A 16,604-nucleotide genomic window follows, 5' to 3' on the forward strand; every position below is an offset into this window, starting at 1 on the left:
TTAAGCCTAGAATGCATACATACATAAAAAAAATCTCCAAGTTAAGATTACAAATATGCACTTACAAGGAGGAAGAACAGGTACTACAACTGATGTGGTGTTTGGTGCCTGAGACACCAATGGTGGGAATGGTGTTGGTTTTTTATTGTTGTCACACACAGGGTTAAAGCAACAAATATCTGACAAATTTCTCTGCATACTGCACTGTGGTGGAACAATGGGAAAGCTTGCACACCTGAAATTACAGTGATTAGTGATGAAAGTTAACAATATGAATTGTCTGTAAGAGAAAATAATGAAAATTCATTAGAATTTAAAAGAGAAAGTGATTGTTATGAAAAAGCACTGAAAACAAAACTTTTTCAAAGTTATCAGAATTGATTGGTGTTTGTAAAGCAAAGAGAAAACCAAGTGACTTACCTTTGAATGCACTCGTATTTGCCAGATTTGGCATCAGTACACATACAGTTATATTGGCAATCGTCCTGCCATTTCTGGCCCTGCGTGTACATTCTACCCTTGTATACACAAACACCTACATACCAAGCAAAAAATCATATTGTATTTGAGATCTTAACGTATCAAGAAATAATCAATAAATTCATGTTGCAAATGACTACATATGTACATGTTTGACACTTCAAATAATATCACACAAAGTTTTATCAACAGTTACCAATTGCCAATTTAAACTATGCTTTGTCAAGAAAATTGTTCCTGCATAAATTCAAAAAAAAATAAAAATGAATATGTAATTAACATATAATGAAAATACTACATTCAAACTGTGTCAAATGTTGAGTTAAAAATAAATTAAGGGAATGATATAAAGGTTATATTAAATAGATAAATAGTCTAAAAAATGACATCAAACAAAACTACATGGCAAAAGAGCAGAGATGACCCTTCAATGCTCACCAGAATTCAGTGATTCTTTCATGTTTCATTTAAGTAGTAAAAATTCACTCTAAAAAGAAAGGGCAAACAAATCTGTTAAAAATGACCCTTACTTCTAGCAAAATGTAAGTCAGAAACACTCACTTCTATTCCCATTAAAAGCAGACGGCAGATTTCCTGAAATTTTCCCTGTTACCCCTGTTATAGTGTAAGGGGGTCCAGTAGGTGTCACCATGCCAGGAACCGGTAATGGTATACACTGTGGTACCTTGCAGCAAGCTGGATTACTCGGGTCAGGAACCAGAGTACAATTGTTTGGTACTGAGTCATATTTTGCACATCTGTGATTAATAAAACATGTACATTAAATACTGAATATTGAAAATATTTCATAAACAATAATTATCAATGAACATGAACATAAAGACATTATTGTCTTAAAACATAAGGACAGTAGCTCCTGTTTTTAACAGTATGCTTTTCTCTCGTTGATTTGTGACTCTTATTTATAAGTATTGCACATGCTTCAATTATTTACATCATAAGCCTCACTCACCGAATCGCAGCAACAGATTTTCCCCATGTTACCAGTGAAATGTGCAACTTAAAATGTTTTAAGCTAGCTAATATCTTAAAGTTCAAAGGTTAATTTTCTACATGTTCTTTTACTTCCATAAATTATGCCCTTACATAATTAGATCACTGCTATTAAAATATCAATAAAACTGTGCACTGATTCTTACCTATCATGACATCTATATAAGCCAGTTATACCGTCCTCACAAACACATTGCTGACTACAACCTCGGTACCATGTTTGCCCTGCTACATAATGATGTCCATCCATAACACAACCTGTTATATGACACAGTACGTTCCATATAAATATAGTATTATAGTAAAACATGGAAGGAAACGGCTGAATTCTTCAATCTACACTTTACCTGCTTATTATAATAATTATGTGAGAATGAACTTGCTAATTGTTATAAATTTGAAACTTTTCAATGTTATATTAATTGTTTTCTTTATCCTTGTGCATGCATAAAACAGCCAGCAGAAATTGTTGACTTAGTGGGTTAATCTATAAAAGCCACCTCAGTTAGTTAATATATAAAGGGAGTTAACCCATTACTGAAGTAAAGTGATGATACAGGGTCTAGTGGGACATTTTCATAAATTCTAATTGTTTTAATCCAACCACACTAAATATCTTAAATAGACTGGTTTATCTTAACCATTCATCATTTTTTTTTGCGGTAATTTTCAAAAATATTTACTAATCAAATAGCAAATAGTGCAGACCAATGCCATAATCAGACAGCACAGATATGCACTAGTCACATGAGTAGAATATGGTGCCACCTGAGCAGGCTAAATATTACTGGCTGGTGATTCTAAGAAAGTGAAACAATAGAACATGTAGAAAAGAGAATGTTACCTTTCTGAGTTGGTAGTGTCATTGGTGGACGTTGGGTGCTGGGTACTAGTGTTGGTCCTTGGCTTATTGTGGAACCCTGGTAAATTTGTGTTGAACCATGGTAAATTTGTGTTGAACCATGGTAATTTGGGGTTACAGGAGACTGACTGGAGATATATCTAGGTGGTGTTGGAGACTGTGTAACACAAACAGCAACCTTACAGCATGAATCTTTAGGATCTATTTCCAATCTACAGCTTGGTGCCAGATTTGTATAGACAGGGCACCTGTGAATATAATCATGTCATATAAAAAATACAGACCAGCATTATACAACAACTGTGAAACTCATCTCTGAACAATATTTTTGATTAACAGATTTAAAAGGAATGAAATTCGGATATCATTAAAGATTTTGTTGCACATACATATAATTTACTATTGTATGTATATATATACCAATTCAGCAGGAGTCTGTTTAAACTCAATTTAATTTCATCCCTATAAATACAAGCAGTTATAAAATTAAAAATAACTAGTCTATGCCACCAGTATAAAGCTTTATTTGGTTGGGTTTCGCTTCCCACCAACACAGTATTGGTAACATGGCGACTTTCCAGCTTTACTGGTGAAAGAAGATCTCAGAAGCCCTTCCATGCATTACTTCAGGCACAAACGGGCACCTGAGTAGAACCACAAACATTCAGTTACTGTAAGTTAGCTGAATAGCTTCCTCAAATGAAAGAATCCAAAGACCCCGTCATGGTGAGGGGCAAGTGGTTTGATTTCAACAATCCAATGTCCCCAATTCATTTTAACGCTAGACCAGCCAGTACTTTCAATTTAAAAGAGGGATATATATTTAAGTCTGTTATGGTTAAATGAACAAACAGATACAAAAGACTTGTGCTATATTAATGGCATATATGTACAGTCAATACTATCTTAAGCAGCCAGCCAAGGGATGCTGTCATATTGGTTGCTAAAGACCAGGTGGCAACAAAAAAGTGGTGAACACAAGTACAGGTTCAACTGTACAATATATCTGACACAAAATATAATAGGGGCTGTTTACCTGTCTGTACACTGGTACCTCCCTGTGTCAGTTAAACATACACAATTATACTGACAACCCTGTTGCCATCTCTCTCCAACTTTATGTACTACACCTTGATCTAGACATCCACCTGTAATCAGTTAACACACATGTTTATTCATGCCTACACTTATTTGTTTTATTTTTTGCAACAATTTAATAATTCTCTGTATATAAATGGTCATGGTGACTAAATAAAACCAAGTCTGCGCTTTTCAACTTCTTGCTTTTGCTTTCATTGCTATTGAGCAATTACTCCTTTCCAGAATTTGTATATATATTGGCCTTTCTAAAGTCTTGATACCACTTGTTTGTTTTTTTCAGATTGATTTTAAGAATAAGTTAGATCTGGACATCTAGGCTGAATAAGTATATCCTTAGGAAAACAATTACATACTGTATTTAAATTTGGACTTCCATTTTGATTTGTGGCATAAATTAAGTTGTTACAGTTATGGAGGCTTCCCTTTAACATGTATGAATGTACTATAAGTTTTATACATGGTGGATACCTTAAAAAGTTCCCAAATGTAAATAAGAGAATACTTACTTCTATTGCCTGATGAGGAGTAAACATCAAATTTTCCAGTCACAGGAACTGGTGATGGAGGTTGTAATGTTGTTGATGTGAGGGAATCAGTATATGTAGGTGTTGGTCCTGTTCCAGATTTTGGTGGGGTTGGTCCTGTACCAGATGTTGGTGGTGTTGGCCCTGTACCAGATTTTGGTGGTGTTGGCCCAGTACCAGATTTTGGTGGTGTTGGCCCAGTGCCAGATTTTGGTGGTGTTGGTCCTGTACCAGATGTTGGTGGTGTTGGCCCAGTACCAGATTTTGGTGGTGTTGGCCATTGATAAGTGGGTACTGAAATATTTTTAATCTTTACATTTCCAAAATAAAAATTGATAAATTTCAATAATCAAATAATGACTTTGTCACATCAATGTGAAAACAGTGAAATAATTTCAAGATAAATGCCCATCAGTATTATATAAGGAAGTAACACTTAAACTCAACCACTTAACTTATTCTGCTGAATTTGCTAAATCAATTTACATACAAAAATGTAGTTATAAATTTTGAACTTTCCATTCAAAAGTTAAAGGATTTCAATAAAAAAAAATAAATAATTAAGCTGCCAACATAAAAGGGCCCCGGCTCTATATTGATGGCAATTAAAGGTTATATAATCACTTTGAATTAAACATATTAACCTGTTGTGGGAGGAGAAGGTATATTACAGTTGGGAACCTTGCAGCAGACATCTTGCGGATCAGTCATCAATATACAGCCTGGTGGCACATCATATGTATTACATCTGAAACAAGTATAAAATGATAAATAATTTCAAATATACAATTATTTTTGCTTGGGCTTTACATAGCACCAACACAGTATAGGTCATATGGCAACTTTCCAGTTTGTTACTGGTAAAGGAAGACCTAAGGTGCTCTTCCGTGCCTTATTTCAGGCACAAACAGGCACCTGAGTAAATCAAGAAAGACATTTCTTGTATAGCTGACTCAGGCGTTTCTTGCATATCAGACTGGCGTTTCCGTGAGTTTTACCCATGCCGGAAATTAGGATGACATCATTTTACCGTTATGAATGAAGTTGTAATTCATACGCTGTTGTAAGAAAGTTAAGTTACGGTTATAATGATATAAATTTCCATTGAAAATAAAGATAAAGAATTTAAAATATAATGGAATATGGTAGAATATGCAAGAAAAAATATCTGACATATGTTTGCGGTTCGGATCGGAATATCCGTCCCTCAGTCACCCGCCCATGGGCGAGTCACCTTGCGACGGATATTTCGATCCGAACCGTAAAATATGACAGATATTATTATTCCATGAGTTTTACCCATGCTGGGAATTTCATCTGACATGGGGGGTGCAAGATGAGTTTCGTGCCAAACAACAACGTCATTTTAGCACTTTTTATGAATGAACCGTGTTAAAATGATGTCATTTTAGACGGGAACAATGTGCTTAGGATGACGTCACTTCGCCATTGTTATTAAAGTTGTAAATTCATACACTATTGTAAGAAAATAGTTATGGATGAAATGATATTATTTTCCATGAACAAATATCTTATTGAGGTAAACTATTTTAAATATGAAATAATATGGCAGAATATGCACAACAAAGTCAGCTAGCCTCATTACCCCCCATTGGCGGGGTCCCCCTGGGACGGATATTCTGATATGAACCGCAACATATGACAGATATTATTAATCTGTAATATTCAAAAGATATTTACCTATCTCTACATTTATACAAGTTATTCTTTGCATCCTCACAGATACATTGAAGGTCACACCCATCATTCCATTGTTGGCCTTGTAGAAATGGTGCACCATTATACACACAGAAATCTAAATTATAAATGATCATTTATTTCACACGTTATTAACACCTGTTATTGGATTTAAGGATTTAAGCCTCATTTTCATTTGAAAAAAAATTCATACTTAAGCATATTCTTCCCCATATAACCTTTTAAAATTTTCAGAGTCCAAAAATCTATATCAAATGCATATCACACTCCATCTAGCCTTGTTTTCATTTTTGAGAGTCCAAAAAACCAAATCAAATCCTTATTGTACATGAAGTAACAAAGTTCTGTCAAAATCTCAAAACTGTTGGTATAAAATAAAGAGGTCATTAAAGATTATTGAGACCAATACTGATTATATTGGACTCATATACAGCTGCAACTCAGCTTAAGCCTCATCCAACAAAGTTTGGGCAGCTGTTTACTCATCCAATAGAATTCAATATTGTATCCAACAATGTATAATAAAGTCATATCACCCTCATACATACAGAAATCTAAAATATATGTGATCAAATTCCAAACCTGGCTTGACAGGAGGAGTTGTAACTGATGGCATTGTTTTATTGGGTGACAGTGTTGGACTGTTGGTACAATATGGCTTCTTACAGCATGGTTGATATGGATCAGTTATCAATTTACAGTTGGCTGGAAGAGGAGGATATAATGGACATCTACAATAGAAAATGTTGAAACTGTTCATGCATCAATTTGTCCCAGAACTGTTAACTTTTGATTCATCCAAGCTTGTTTTACAAATAAAGTTAATGCTACAATGTTTGCAAAACTTACTTTGCAAAAGCATATTATTTCTTGAAAGGTGAGCAAATTTTTTGTCATCTGTGTCAAACTTTTTCTGAATGGCAGTAATTATGGGTCAATGGTTAAGTGCTCTAGTTGCAGGATGGCAGACTGTGTAGAGTCTGACAAGCCTGTATAAAATTTTCTTCTTTATTTTTATTTAAAAATTGAAATGTTAATGTCAACAGGCAATATTCCACATTTATACCTGGGGGTTGGACCCAAAATGCCAATTTATGCCTTGCTTACTCAAGTCAACAACAGTATTCTGAATAAAACTAAATAATCATCCAAATGCTATTTCAATAATATACATGTAGCTTCAGTCTGATGTTCTCTAGTCTCCTAAATATATAAGCCTCATGATAACTAAATGGTTCGACACATGATCCAGACACTGCGCATAAGCGCATTATCAGACCGATATGTTCGTTACAAACCCTATTCAATAGGAACTGAAAGCGAACAGCATGTATTTTGATAGATGGCGATGCACGAGCTGTCTGATCATCTGGTCGAACATTACATGTATTTGTTTGTCAGCGCGGCATATCATATTCAATTAATCTGAAGTCATTCTAAATGAGTTCATACGAAAAAAGGGAAAAAATAGTTTAATGATTATAAATAGAGAAAAGAAAATGACAATAAAATTACTTACACAGGAGTACATTTATATTGGCCAGTAGATGCATCAAGGCATTCGCATCTGTAGTCACACCCATCCTGCCAGGTCTGTCCTTGTTTATAGAACTGGTTCTTGTACACACACATAGCTGATGTATAAACATAAACATATTTTAAAGCAGGCATACTTCCAGATTAATTAATAATTTTTATGAACATTTTGAAAATGTAATTAAAAGCAAAATATTGTGAAGTCAACACAACAGAGAGAGTAATTTACCCATTGTAAACAGCACTTACAATCCATGTAAATTAACAAAAAGGTCAAAATATGTAAAAATTACCCTTACTGCATTAATCATCAGTAGATATAATTAGTGATAAATACAGCTAAATCAGTCATAAATAAAGCATAACATGTAAATTATTACTTGAATCTTGATTCCTTTTACTTTTCGTAAAATCCTAGTACATTTTTCTCATGTTTGATTTTCTTGAAATGTTTTGGCTAGCCTGGAGGCAATGGCAGCTTTAAACCATTTTAAATGTATATAATTAACAAACAACCTGAGCCCATTATTGAAAACAATCACGCAAACTTATATTTCACACACTTCACATATTTTATTGTAAACAACAGTCAAAATAGTGAAGGACAATTAACCTGCTATTAACTTTTGGAACCAAAAGAAATTAAACAATTTTCATATGAGACTGGAACTATACAGTCATGTTCATAACAATATACAGTAAAAACTCTGAAAACCGGACCCTCTGAAAACCGGAATCCTCTGAAAACCGGACCATTTCAAAAGTCCCGTATTTTCTCCTTATATGTTCATTGAAAAAAAACCTCTGAATACCGGAACCTCTGAATTCCGAAAACCGGACTATTTTCTATGGCTTCTAATGCTTAACATGCATAAAAAATCCTCTGAAAACCGGACAGCAATTTTAAGTGTCAACTTTCTGTGTACTTTAATGTAGATCTAAACATAATCTCAACAGGTGTCATGTTCAATTACCAGTAAATTATCACCTTTTTTATTTATGCAGGTGTGAAAACACTTGTTAGTGTGTGTTAATTTCTTATTGGCAATTAAATTATAGCTCTTTCATTATAATTGTGCCTTTCCCTGATTTATCTAAATATTTTTAATTTGCTGTGTTTTTAAATGTCTTAAAGAATTTGAAACTTTTGTAAAATGATTCTTGTTTAGGCAAAAAATTGATCTTTGTTTGGATATTTATTAGATCTATATGCAAAAATAGTAATACTAAATTCCATGAATTACATATTTCAAAAGCCAATTAAAAAGACATATTTTAGACAATGTGTTGTTTTAATTTCTGATTTTCTGAATTATATTCATGGATTTGCATAATAAAATTACTTAAGACATTTATTGCTAAAATAAATTAAAATATGACTAGGACAAATATGCTAAAAAGTAAATACAAAATGTTTTAACAAAGTCATTGTTCAAACACATTGTTATTATTAATAAATGTATAAAACCTCTGAAAACCGGAATCCTCTGAAAACCGGACTTTTGGTCAAGTCCCGAGAGGGTCCGGTTTTCAGAGTTTTTACTGTACAATGTCACTGAAGGACTTTGAGTACTAACCATTAGCATATGGTGGCTTTATGCTGGATACTCCATATGGTGGACTAATGGTTGATACTCCATATGGTGGTCTGATTGTGGATACTCCATATGGTGGACTAATAGTTGATACTCCATACGGTGGACTAACAGTGGGCTCAATTGTAAATGTTTTATACCATATGGTGGGCCCAATTTGATTTTCTCCCTATGGTGGTAAAGGTTTTAAATCCCCTCGGCTAATGTTATATCCATATGTGGTAATGGTGGATACTCCATATGGTGGACTTATGGTGGATACTCCATATGGTGGGCTAACAGATGGTTGTACAGATAAAGGAAGGGGTGATATGGTGAACTGTGTAGGTAATGTTGCTCGCCCACCTGTGACAACACCTGTGGGTAAGGTAGATGGGATGTAGTAGCCAGTTGTGTCATTTGTGACATGAGGAAATGTGCATTTTGGTTCCTTGCAGCATAATGGATCATTTCTACTGGGTACCAGTGAACACTCAGCAGGTAGAGAGGGAAAACTAGGACATCTGGAAAAACAAAAAAGAATCTTTATGTTAACAAATTCTCTTTAAAAATGAATTATACATCAGTTGATTAAATAAATATGTTAAATTTTAAATTTGTTTCAAACAATATGTTACAGTAATTTATTTAGAGAAGATTAGTCTTTTAGCACTCATCACTTTTTCGTTTCAAGTCATATATAGGACTGAAGAAAAGATGATGTGGGGACTCTGCAATTTTGCTGGTAAAAGATGACTGTTGGTGCCCTTACTTCAAGGTTAAATGTTGAGAGGGTGCATAAAAAATTCAAAGTCACAAAATTAATAATTCATTGACCTAGCATTATACTTAATGAGATCAACCTCACCTGTCATTACACGTGTAAACACCTTGCTCGCTATTCTCGCATATACATACATAGTCACAACCATCATACCATTGCTGGCCCTGTGTATATGTCTGTCCTTTGTATGTACATACGTCTGCAACAATGATATATTTTCTTACTACTGAATATAAAGGCATTAAGTGAGAATACATTTTCTTAAGCCTTCCCTAAAATGGAACATTACCATTCAGTCAATTTCAAAGAATTAACTAAGAATTAAGAATAACATGATAATTTAGAATTTTTATTTTTACTAATTTCCGATCTTACCATGATTTAGGAATCTCCACTTAAAGAAACATAATGTTTATTTCAATGCAGGCTTATGACGAAGGCATAAATCATGAGACTATAAATATGAAATCAGCTTGCAACAATGTTACAACTGCTAAAACTTTCTTTGTGCTTATCTGACAAATCATCATATCATTTGAGCCATGTCACGACAAAACCAACATAGTGCGTTTGCGACCAGCAAGGATCCAGACCAGTCTACACATCCGCTGTTCGCAAACCCATTATGTTGGTTTTGTTATGACGCGGCTCATATCATTTGATAATTAAACTGCTTTACTTTCTAGTTTAGGTGATTTAGTTGTAGATGGAGGAAGAAGACCTGGTCCCTGCGTGGTTGGCGGGAATGGTGTGGGATTACAGACTGGAACTTTACAGCAAGGATTAGCAACATCTCTCACAAGTCGACAATTTGATGGTAAATTCACAAGTGGTGGGCATCTGTAATAAACAGTAATTAAAAGTACAAATCAAAGATAAACACAACTCACATTATGAAAGTAATTATTAGAGTATAGAGGTAAAATGTTGTTGAAATTACAAATACATATTTGCCTGATTCATTTTATAAAAATTCACCATAATTTACAAAATAAGTATTCAATGAAATGAACAATTAATGTAAGTCATTTATGTCATTGGTAACTTACTTTGGTAATTTAAGGCACACGTTTTGTTTGTCAGTTTGGTACAGTCAATTTACAAATAAGATATTAATTTCTTATGGTAGATTGTGATATTTCCTCCAGTTTTTCAGATATTTAGTGACAATAATAGAAGAATGGGAATTTCCAGTAATATAACCAAAATATAAACTGTCTATAAGAGCTGTCAGTAAGATAGCATGCTACACTATTCTCAGTGCTTCATTGTAAAAATGAGCCTTGATAATGTAGAATTTTCAAAGTTGAAAAAAGGCAATAATAATTCTGTCCAAATCCATGTTAGAGTTATGGGCATTGAATAGTGACCTCCTATTATGCTTTCACATAAGTTTTTGAAGTTTCAACCTATTCCCTTCAGTAGTTTTGGAGATACCAACTTGTATGCAAAACCTTAACCAAAGTGGGATGCTGATGCCTTGATGAATATAATAGCTTTCCCTCTTTTTGTATAGTTGAGCTAATAAAACACAAACCTCTCTGTGCAGGCATATTTCCCAATCTTATCATCTACACACTCACACTGCCATTGACAACCATCATCCCATTTCTCGTGCAACTTGTATTGTTGTCCTTTGTACTCACAGTAATCTATGAAAGTCACATGATTTAAACAATGTTACATAATGAACATACATTTAAACATGTTTTTGAAACCTAAATCAAATCTTATTTCTGAATATGAAATAGACCAAAAAGTTGTATTCAAATGGGAAGAAGCTACATGTAGTTATAATCTGCTGCAACATGTTATGGAGCTGTTGCTACAAAGATTCTTGCCCAAGGGGCATGAGATTGATCTATCACCATCTTCACAAAATCTAAGGTCTTGTCCTTTAACCTATTTGCTCTTGCTAGCCATGGTATTTGCCAAGATCTGTATGAATATCTTAAACAATTCTGTGAAAAAATTAATAACATGATGTACTTTTTGTGGAATTGAGATTTTAAGGAAATGTAAGAACAACTTAAACTTTGAAGTTCAGGTTCAAATATTTTATTTGTAGATTAACTTTGACTTACTAAGTGGTGGGACTGTTAGGTCTGGTTTCAGTGTTGGCCTATTAGCTGTACCAGTGATGGTTCCTGGTTTAAGTGTAGGTATTTTGTATGGTGTAGGGACTGTAGGCCCTGAGACTGGATGTCTGGTAGACTGAGGTTGTGGTGTGCAGGAGGGTACCAGACAGCAGGAGTCTCTCGGATCAGTGACCAACTGACAACCATCTGCATTATCTTCATAGGAGGCACATCTGAATAATGAAAAGTGTATATCTATAAATGAATTTTTTTATGGCAAAAAAAGCATTCTTAAGATTAGATAAGAGATTGAACATTAAAAGTATAAGATCAAACATTAAATGGACAGTTTCAGAAATAATTTATATAAAAATCTTGGGGTTTCCATAAGAGGTATAGCTACAATTCAAACCTTTTAAGTTCAGTAACATAATGTGAATATAAAATTAATACTATAAAATGAAAAGCCAGCAGTATCAATCTGTTGGACACAAAGGTTTTTGTAGACCAGTCTTGGTATTTTAGGAAGATCATTGCATTTGATAATTATACTTTAACCTGGTGAATTTCCTAAATGGATATTTTTCCAGCTTCCATTTTTGGTATCAATTCGGAAATATCAAGATATAAAGATAAAGATAGTCAGCCAACAGTATAGAACCTTATGTCAGACTGCATGGACATGAAGGATGGCCTCACTTTATGATGATGGCAAAGGCTAATAATCACTTCCAGCAGGTAAAGAGTTAATACTGTCCAATACCTTTTTTATATATAAAAGACCTGTCTTAGAATTGGAAATTGTCCATGAAGGGTTGAGAAAAAATACTAAATTTAACAGCCACAACACTTCTGACACTGATCAACAATGAATGGACCCTACAGGCTTGTCAGGGTTTATATTGGTGCCAAAGGCAAGTATTTGTATCATTGCTGTTGCTGCTCAACAGGTTATAGTACTAACCTTTGATTACATGTATAAAGTCCCTTGTCTGCATCATCACATCTACAGGTGAATTCACATCCATCATTCCATGTCTGACCCTCACTATATTGAACTTGCTTATACACACAATATTCTGAAAATAAAATTTAAGTTTAATGCATTGTGACATAATAATTTCAATGCAATCCTATATATCCTCAGCATGGGTTTGACTCAATGGAAGGTAGACAGATAAATCAAACAATACCCCAAAAACTGATAAAATATAGTAAATATTTTAGGTAGCAATTCAATATATTAAGTATGTGGCAACATATTTACATTGGACCTGAATTCCATGCATGTACAATATACAATATATTTTTGGCATGAAATATAGAAAATACCACTCACTGTAGTGAGGTATTGGGTATGTTCCTGTAACGAATGAAGGTGTCTGACCAGAGGTCTTTGGCGTAGGTATACGCATGGTGCTAGGGGTCATACTTCCTGTGATTGAGCCAGTAGTTGCAGGGAATTCACATCTCACAGTCTGACAGCACGGGTTGGTAAAATCGGTGACTAATTTACAGTAGCGTGGAATTTGTGTGTAACGAGGACAACTGAAAACAAGTAGAAAATACATTTTAGTGCAAATATTGAAAGTCATTATTAGAATAAAGAGCTGTCACTGTGGCAGCAATGGTTAACTCATAGCCTGCCATCAGATTCTACCCATACCAACAGTGCAGACCAAGATCAGCCAGCACATCTTTGTCATCTGATCATGGTCTGCACTGTTTGCTATTCATTCAGTCTGTACATATAATGAAATTTTCCCTTAAAATGATGAATCGTTTTGACTAAATTAAAAGATGGACAAGTCCAATTAAGATATTTAGGTAATTTTGAGGTTAATGGTTAAATTCCGCAGTGTCCATGGGGTTTTAAGACAAAATAGTTTAACAGCACAGTAAAATACAAATCATAATCTATTTATTATTTATTTGTGTCAGGCCATCATGTGACAAATTTTATCCATTAGTGTATAACATCCTAAGAAAGCATTCTTTTCATCACAGTTTAAATTGTTAAAAAAAAAAACTTCAAATTCAGTTCATTCACAAACAAACACTTTCTTTATAATGATATTTTCAAAACCAAAAAAAAAAAGTATATATGTAATAAGATGGACATACATTTCGGTACATCTGTAAAACCCTGACTGAGCATCTGTGCACTGACAAGTTAGGTCACAGCCATCTTTCCACTGCTCACCTTGACCGTAATGTGACCCCTTGTACTCACAAAAACCTAGTGAAATATTAACATATTTTAACATAATAATGATTATACTAGTATATAAAAGCTAGTAAAATACTAATCTGTGAAGAAAATTCTAACATATATGTATATAATACCATGCTAAACTGGTAATGAACAAGACATACTTTTAATTTGCAACAATCAAAAGTAACAAATTGGTTTAAATTTATTTTAATTTCTTATTGTATTATATTTGGCCACCATGACATATACACAAAACAGGATACACAGTTTCATCAATATGTAAAGTTATATTATAGTTAGATATTTCAACAGAGCAGGTCTAACTGTAAGGCTCCCACGTTTACATATTTTTGTAAACGTTTACACGATTGCTAAGAACCGAAACGATACCGTTTAAACGATGTAACTTTTTTTAACTATACTGCACCATGTATTCAAGTCTCCAAATGATGACTTACTTTTTATTTACAAATAATTTAATGTTCAGGGCTCATCAAGATTGAGTCCACACACATTTTCTGCATTGTATCCCTGTTTCGCTCTTTTGAAAGATCAAAGGATAATTAACTTTACCAATATATTATGTCACGATTAGTGCACGGTAATGGTGTGTGGAGGGTTGTAAATACCTATTTTACTTTGGAATAAACCAATTAAAATTGATAAAATTCATGATTACGGCAATGATTGGGATATTTTGTAAGACAATATGGTCATTTCGATTAAACGGTTAAAATTATTGTAAACGTTTTCGACTGAAATCGAAACGAATCCGTTTAAACGCGTAACCGTGGGGGCCTTATCTAACTGTATTGACATTTACGTTCAGGCCACACAATATATTAATAATCAATATCACAGATAATAATGTAGTAATATAGATTAACAAGAGCACCCCATGCCACATTTAAACACTCATATGTTAAAAATTCTTAGTTAAAAAGGGGCATGACTTCAAAAAATATTGCTTTCAGAGTCATGCCCCTTGTTTAACGAGTGCACCTTGTCATGATAAGCAAGTATTCTAGGTTTAATGTTGATAATTTTTAAAATGTTCAAATACATAAACAAATTTGCACAATGATGATTATGAATAGCTTGACTTCTTCTTCAAAACAGACAAGCTGAAAATGCCAAAATTTATTCTTAACAACTTTTGACAGCCACACTTTCATTCCATGAACTAACCTGTTGTCATACTATGTCCAGTGTATTTTCCTGGTATTGCCGGTGTCGGGTAAGGGTCTGGTGTTCCGGTTGTTGGACACTCTGGCATCACGCAGCATCCTGGATCACGTGGATCAGGTATGAATCTACAGCTCTCAGCTACATTTTCATACTCCAAACATCTGCAAACACACACATATTTTTTACTTCTTTTCTTTTTAATATGTGGAAAATGATTACATTCCAACAAAGGAGGACTCTTATAGGTCTGTGGCAATTATAAGAACTTTTTGATCTGATACTATCTGATTCAGATAACAAGTTGTTAAACACTTGTGTCTGTGCTGTCTCAATTTTACAATTTACATCAAAACCATGTCTTATCACTTATTTGTGAAATATATTAGGAGGAATATGGCCCATGAACTGTATACCAATCTTGATGATGAAGAATCGACTAACAGTGTCAGTCTCCTGGTAAGAATATGGTAAACTATAGTTAAAATGTTTTCCTACAAAATGTTACAGTGTCTTCTGCCCCGGCTGACCAAGCAGAATACAAATGTGCAATGAACAAATAGAACTTTCCCAAATGAACAAGTCGGAGAAACAAAAACAAGAAGCATAGTTTCTACCAAAATCACCAAAACAGAAATAGTATGTTTTATTTATATTACCTGCTGAGACATCTGTAAATATTGTTGGTAGCATCTTCACATGTACATTTATAACTACAACCATCAAACCATGTTTGTCCTTGAAGGTACTTCTGTCCTTCATATACACAATGATCTACCAAAAAAAAGAAATATTTTAATATTGAAAACATCGCAAAATAAAACTCTTGATTTACAGTCAAGTTAAAATATACATTATGTTCTTACTAAAAAATTAGGGTTGGCGATTATAAGTAAATAAACTCTAATGAAGATTTGTTAAGGGTGAAAATGAAAGAGTTTCAGAAAACTAATTCAGACCTTGTTCCTTGAAAGTTGTAACCAAACATTAAACTAACAAGACAGAGGTTTACTTCGACTTACATCTCAGACAATCAAATCTTAACTTATGCCAATAAATGATATATTTCTAAATAATTAATTAATGTCTAAATATAGCTTAATAAAGTTGTTTAACTTATTTTTACAAACCTCCTGTTGGTTTGAGGGTTGTTGTAACTTCACCAAAATGACCTCCAAAATTAACCGGTATATTACAGACTGGGACATCACAGCACGGGTTGACTGGGTCTGTTTTCAGATAACAATGTTCTGGCAATGTATCGTAATGTACGCATCTGTGTAAAACAATTGTAGAAGTCTTTATAAAAACTACAGTATCTTATAATATTGCTATAAATATTTATATAGTCTGTCAAGAATAAATTGAAATAAAAAGTAGCATTATAAATCATTGTAGAATTAAAAAATCAAAATTAGTAAGTTTCGTCATATCAATAGGTATAAAAGTTTTTGTCAAGATACATGGCTCAGTATATTAAACAGCTTCAAGCAGCACACAAGTCTATAGGAAAAAGTAACATTGCAAGCAAC

General features: G+C 33.6%; 1 protein-coding gene across 1 annotated transcript in view; it reads right to left on the bottom strand.

Annotated features, from left to right (window-relative positions):
* LOC132757127 (uncharacterized) overlaps positions 1–16,604 on the bottom strand; it is a 61,776-nt gene that overhangs the window by 30,872 nt on the left and 14,300 nt on the right. The window contains exons 20-42 of the mRNA XM_060748324.1: positions 16,203–16,348; positions 15,732–15,846; positions 15,076–15,236; positions 13,797–13,911; positions 13,012–13,220; positions 12,637–12,751; positions 11,679–11,905; positions 11,132–11,246; positions 10,274–10,434; positions 9,679–9,793; positions 9,059–9,334; positions 8,814–8,944; positions 7,220–7,334; positions 6,283–6,431; positions 5,683–5,797; positions 4,626–4,729; positions 3,964–4,275; positions 3,393–3,504; positions 2,339–2,604; positions 1,641–1,752; positions 1,042–1,238; positions 421–535; positions 66–235 (exon numbers count right to left, since the gene is read on the bottom strand). Coding sequence (XP_060604307.1) covers positions 66–235; positions 421–535; positions 1,042–1,238; positions 1,641–1,752; positions 2,339–2,604; positions 3,393–3,504; positions 3,964–4,275; positions 4,626–4,729; positions 5,683–5,797; positions 6,283–6,431; positions 7,220–7,334; positions 8,814–8,944; positions 9,059–9,334; positions 9,679–9,793; positions 10,274–10,434; positions 11,132–11,246; positions 11,679–11,905; positions 12,637–12,751; positions 13,012–13,220; positions 13,797–13,911; positions 15,076–15,236; positions 15,732–15,846; positions 16,203–16,348 — 3,653 coding nt within the window. The remainder of the gene's footprint in view (positions 1–65; positions 236–420; positions 536–1,041; positions 1,239–1,640; positions 1,753–2,338; positions 2,605–3,392; positions 3,505–3,963; positions 4,276–4,625; positions 4,730–5,682; positions 5,798–6,282; positions 6,432–7,219; positions 7,335–8,813; positions 8,945–9,058; positions 9,335–9,678; positions 9,794–10,273; positions 10,435–11,131; positions 11,247–11,678; positions 11,906–12,636; positions 12,752–13,011; positions 13,221–13,796; positions 13,912–15,075; positions 15,237–15,731; positions 15,847–16,202; positions 16,349–16,604) is intronic.

The sequence above is a fragment of the Ruditapes philippinarum genome, unplaced genomic scaffold (assembly GCF_026571515.1).
Source record: "Ruditapes philippinarum isolate M1 unplaced genomic scaffold, ASM2657151v2 ctg207_1_1_1_1, whole genome shotgun sequence".
Taxonomy (NCBI): Eukaryota; Metazoa; Mollusca; class Bivalvia; order Venerida; family Veneridae; genus Ruditapes; species Ruditapes philippinarum.